Source organism: Pelophylax lessonae, assembly GCF_965119305.1.
Source record: "Pelophylax lessonae genome assembly, chromosome: 6".
NCBI classification, from domain to species: domain Eukaryota; kingdom Metazoa; phylum Chordata; class Amphibia; order Anura; family Ranidae; genus Pelophylax; species Pelophylax lessonae.
Window position 1 is genome coordinate 16082669 of NC_138773.1, and position 6000 is coordinate 16088668.

Consider the following 6000-nt stretch of genomic DNA (forward strand, 5'->3'; position numbering starts at 1 on the left):
ATAAAGGAAAACATGCATCTAGGTCTCATGTAGAGGATATCGATGCATATGTAGCATGCCTCCTTAAAGTAACCATATATAAAGTTATACAGAAAAAATGCTATGAAAAAATGGATAAATGAAACAATCCTGGAAAATATAAAATAAAATAAACATTACTGAGAAATTAAAAATCATAATCAATTCATGTATATAATAAATAGCCAATATCATCACAGCTATGTGCTCCATAAACGATAGTGATCGTACAATATAGTAATAAACATCCCAGTTGAAGTCGGAAATGACGAAACGCGTCGGGCGTGACCAGACGACGCATCCGACATCACGTGGCACGGAAGAGAACCCACCCGGAAGTATCGGGGCTGGCGTGGAGTCAACCCGGGTGATTACACGAGTGTGGATCCTTCCCTTGCCGCTTGTGCTACTGCTTAGAAGCCTGTTTTTTCCTACGAATGTAAGTGCAATCTATCTTTCAATAAAGTTGAGTTTTACAATACTTCACTATTGGGGTTATTTTGCCTTGCATGTGAACACTATGCTGAGTGGAATTGGTGGAAAGGAGGTCTGATTAAGTGTATGCAGCGGTGACATATCCAGGTCGTTTGTCTACAGCCATCATCTGTATCTTGGATATCCGCTCATTTTGCTCTTGTGTGAGAACACCTGAGCCACTTTATCTGGTGAGTTGCCATTTCTGCTGACCCCTTGGTGTGACACTTGGTGGTGGTCAAAAAAGGTGATCCAATAGCAGCATCACTCATTCCTGGACGGTCTATGGACTTTAAAGGACTTTTATACCCTTATAAGAGTGTTTTTAGTAACACCCTTTTCTATGTATGATTTTAATGTCTTACTTTTTTAGAGTCACATCTAGTGACTTGTTGCGCTACTATTCTTTTTATTTATCCTTGGGTATTATATACCCCAATTCTGTTACAACAAAGATACACCTTATTATAACAACATGCATTTATATAATCACATCACAGAACAGTCTAATGCATGTGGTATAAATATATACACAAACAAACTAAACAATGTATCAAAGTGTGTACATACATGTTACAAAACGTACAGATATCGCATAGGCACAATAACCCTAGCATTCCAGAGTGAACCAAATATAAAAATGTAAAAAAGGGATTCAAACAAATAAGTATAATAATATGTAATAAATCAATAAAGGAAGCACAAAATAAAAAAAAAAAAAAAAAAAAGAAAATAGAATAAACGCAGGAAAAAAAAAGGAAAAAAAAAACGCAGGGGAAAAAAAAAAAAAAAAAAGGAGAAAGAAAACAGAAAAAAGAGGGGGAGAAAGGAAAAACAAAACCAGAGAGAAAGAAAAGAAGAGAAAACGGGAAAAAAAAAAGAAGAAGAGCAAAAACAAAAACAGAGATAGATAGTGATCGGTCAAAGAAACCATGAATGGATATATAATGTGGAAACAGGGAAATAGTGTTAACAACCAATGAAGTTGTATGATAGATCTAACCTCCTTATGACATATTTACCCCATGCATCCACATATATTCTCCTCTCATAAATCCAGAGGATAGAGCAAAAATGAGCTCCCCATACCACCAACAACAAGGGAAGAAGGGGATATAGCAAAAACAACGGGAAACAGATTGTACCCTATATGCATCCACCCGATATGGTATGTAAAAACCCATATTACCACACCGGGTGGAAAAAAGGACCCAACACGGAACCCATCCAGAGGATGTCCGTGTTAGTATATAGAAGTAAATAATCCCATACAATAATATTGGTACTAAAGCTTATAGTGAATGCCCTCCTGCAATCAGCTAGTTATCTCGATATCCATGCCCAATAAAAATTAAATAATAGATATGGACATAGCGGACCCCAAGAGTATAGCTAATTGGGTTTTGAATCAACAGGTTCTTGCACACACATTGATAGACATATAGATAGACATATCAACGACAGGGATCTCTCAGTCCATACACTGACCAATGTGTCAACGACATGGATCTTATGATCCCATATAAAGGATGCCTAAGGGTCCACAAAGAAATGCACACATATCCCACCATATAGCCACCAAAAGATATTATTTTAGCCCCATATACACAATATAGAAAAATATATAAATATATATGAAAGCAAACGATATATATATATATATATATATATATACTTGATCATCCAAATATAGGCCGATCGAATAAACCATTATGTGTGCAGGGGATATGTATACACTTTAATGCACAAGAAAAGTACCTATTTCAGACAGATAATCCTTCACCCTAACTTATAAAACCCAACTTTATGAATAGAAGTGGGTGACATCCCATTCAAAGCTGAGTCCTCCAGGCAAACGAGTTTGGAGTCTGTGTATCCAAAACACTTCCCTTTTACATAGAAGGCGAAAAACAACCCCCCTTCTCAATGGGGATATCACCTGAACAGATACCAGGGACAAATCTCCACCGTGCTTCATATTAAAATGGCGCGCGACATTGGTAGATTTACGTACCCTGATATCGCTCAAATGTTCCCTGAATCTGTCCTTCAATTTCCATGTGGTTCGACCCACATATTGCACGAAACAACTACTACATGTAATCAAATAGACCAGAAATGTCGTGTTGCAGTTATAGAATTTTTCTATTTTGTATGTTCTATTATCCAATGTAGACTGAAAGGTATTCCCTCCTGCAATGTGTGGGCATGTAATGCAGTCTTTAGTGCCGCATTTAAAGTTTCCTTTAACCACTTGCCGACCGCCGCACGACTATCTACGTCGGCGGTCAGCCCCTCACAGGCAAAGTGACGTAGGGCTACGTCACTAGCTTGTGAGGGTCTAGGGAGCGAGCGCGCGCCGCCGGAGGCACGCTCCCGCTCCCGCGTGGTCACGGACCCCCCCGCGCGTGTGACCGGCAGACCCGTTGTCCGCCGGTCACTCTGCGATCGGCGGGGGAGAGGGGGAAAGTCAGGCGGCTTGTGTAAACAAGCTGCCTGTCATTCTCCCCTGTGTATGAAGGATGATCATACGGTTCTACTATGTAGAACCGTTGATCACTCTTCATACATCTGGAGCCACAGCCAATCACAGTAGAAAGCACGCCCCTAGGGACACACATAGCCCCTCCCTTTCAAAAAAAAGTTAACCCCTTCACTGCCAGTGTATTTTTACAGTAACAGTGCATATGTATAGCACTGATTACTGTACAAATGTCACTGGTACCCCCAAAAGTGGCAAAAATGTCAGTCAAGGGTCCGATCTGTCCGCCGCAATGTCGCAGTACCGCAAAAAAAAATCGCAGATCGCCGCCATTACGCGTTAAAAAAAAAAAACAACAAAAATGACAAAAATCTTTCCCTTTGTTAGTAAACGCGATAACTTTTGCGCAAACCAATCAAAATACGCTTTTTGCGATTTTTTTTTACCAAACATAGGTAGCGTAAAACAAATTGGCCGAAAATGTTAAAAAATTTTGATTTTTACATTTTTTTGGGGGGGAATTTCATATAAAAAAATGTGAAAATATTGCTATTTTTGCAAAATTTACGTTCTTTTTTTGTTTATAGCGCGTGATCAAAAAATCGCACAGGTGATCAAATACCACCAAAAGAAATCTCTGTTTGTGGGAAAAAAAGGACGCCAAATTCGTTTAGATACCGCGTCGCACGACCGCGCAATTGTCCGTTAAAGTCATGCAGTGCCGAATCGCAAAATACCCCCTGGTTAGGAAGGGGGTAAAATCTTCCGGGGCTTAAGTAGTTAAAATGCAGCCACGTTTCTGATGTAATATTTTTGTTTTTAGCAGAAAAAAGACTGGGAGATAATTGATTTCCTAAAGTTTTGGCCCTCTTTGCAACAATGTTGACACCCCCTTCTAGAATCTTTGCACATTTCCTGTCTCCATAGAGAACAGGAAGATGTTTGTTAACTATCTGTTTGATTTTATTAAATTCCAGGCTATATGGGATAGTTAGAGTAAGGTTCCATGTACACGGGACATTAGAAAAAACGTCCTGCAAAGCTATTTCTGAGGCCGGGAAAAAGCAGCTGTTAAACGTGCTTTCAGTAGCTTTTTCCATTTGCGTTATTGCACGTTTGGCCACGTTGCTTTTAGCAGCGTTTTTCTGCCTCCATTCAAAATCAATGGTTCCCTATTGATTTGAATGGAAGTCGCACCGCAAGTCGGATCTGACTTGCGGCGCGACCTGCACTGTGAGAATCTTGAGGGGGAACTCCACGCCAAAAATGGGAAAAAAACTGCGTGGGGTTCCCCCCCCAGGTTCCAAACCAGGCCCTTCGGGTCCGGTATAGAATTTGAGGGTAGCCCCACGCTGAAAAAACGGTGTGGGGTCCCCCCCAAAATCCATACCAGACCCTTATCCGAGCGTGCAGCCCGGCAGGCCAGGAAAGGGCAGGGGAGAGCGAGCGGCCCCACCCCCCCTGGACCACACCAGGCCACATGTCCTCAACATGGGGGGGTGTTGGTGCTTTGGGGCAGGGGGAGCTCTGCACCCCCCACCTCAAAGCACCTTGACCCCATGTTGATGAGGACAAGGGCCTCATCCCCACAACCCTGGCCGGTGGTTGTGGGGGTCTGCGGGCAGGGGGCTCATCGGAATCTGGAAGCCCCCTTTAACAAGGGGGCCCCCCAGATCCCGGACCCCCTCCCTATGTGAATATACCCCTACTCATTCACCACATAAAAGGCAGTGTATGGAAATAACGACAGGAGACGTTTTGGAAAGTTTATTAAAAATCTTCATCCGCCTCTTCTTGTCTTCTCCTCTCCGGGGTCTTCTTCTCTTTTGCTGTCCGTTCTTCTTGTGTTCTCCTCTCCGGGGTCTTCTGCTCTTTTGCTGTCCGCTCTTCTGCTGTCCGCTCTTCTTTTCTTCTCCTCTCCGGTCTTCTGGTCTTCTGCTCTTTTGCTGTGGGCTCTTCTTCTTCCTCCGGTCCTCCTCCGACGACGTCTCTGGTGATTATGCCGGTCTCCGGTCTCTGCATCTTATTATATAGCCATTAGGGGCGTGGCCCCCGATGACGTCATCTGTGACATGAGGGGGCGGGGCCTCCCGATGACGTCATCGGGGGCCACGCCGCTAATGGCTATATAATAAGCTGCAGAGACCGGAGACCGGCATAGTCACCAGAGACGTCGTCGGAGGAGGACCGGAGGAAGAAGAAGAGCCGACAGCAAAAGAGCAGAAGACCAGAAGACCGGAGAGGAGAAGAAAAGAAGAGCGGACAGCAGAAGAAAATTACTTAGGGGTTCTAAGTAATTTTCTAGCAAAAAAAAGTAGATTTTTACATGTAGAAGCAAAGTGTCAGAAGGAGGTGGTTAATCTGACCAATCATAAAATAAGTAAAAAAAATGACGATACTAGTATCACCTTTACCTTATTGACAACTGAGAATAATTGCCAGACATGACAATTTTTTTTTTTGTTTCCTTTGGAAAGACTTTTATACAATGAATGGGAAGCACTCTACGTCTCATGGTCTGTTGGCATTTCAATGACACCATTGTGTGGATATAGAAAACAACAATTGTTCTAAAATACGTTTTTCTTAGACTAAATGGTGCGAAAAGATTCAACGAAAAGATTCAAAATCTTGTGTAATCAACCTTGCATCATGTCTAAAAGAGCATTCAAGGATATCCAGGCAACGGTGCTCGGGACAGGATTGACAACATTTTTGTGTTGGATCGGTAAACATAAAGAATGAGGAAACCTGAGCACAAAGAAAGGGGAAGCCAAGCAAAAAAGAGCAGCAAACTGTGACTAAGGCATTTTAGAAATGTTTATTTGACAGAACAATACGGAGGTAGCGAAGGTGAAATCTTATCTGTGAACCGACAGCTCTGGGAGCAAATTCTGCTCATGAAGGAGCGAGAGACACCAAAGATTTCCAAGATGAGTAAACCACCGAATCTCCTCTTCCTCCTGGTCCTTCTATGGGTTTCCCATGGAGCCACAGGTGAGTGGATTCAAAATTATCCCAACTAA

At 42.4% G+C, this 6000-nt stretch overlaps 1 protein-coding gene across 1 annotated transcript in view; it reads left to right on the plus strand.

Moving 5' to 3' along the window:
* The window catches only part of LOC309558450 (uncharacterized protein), a gene marked incomplete at both ends in the record, with an annotated part of 88680 nt that overhangs the window by 1409 nt on the left and 81271 nt on the right, over positions 1-6000 (plus strand). The window contains 1 exon segment of the mRNA XM_082261523.1: positions 5807-5971. Within this exon segment, the coding sequence (XP_082117649.1) occupies positions 5807-5971 (165 nt within the window).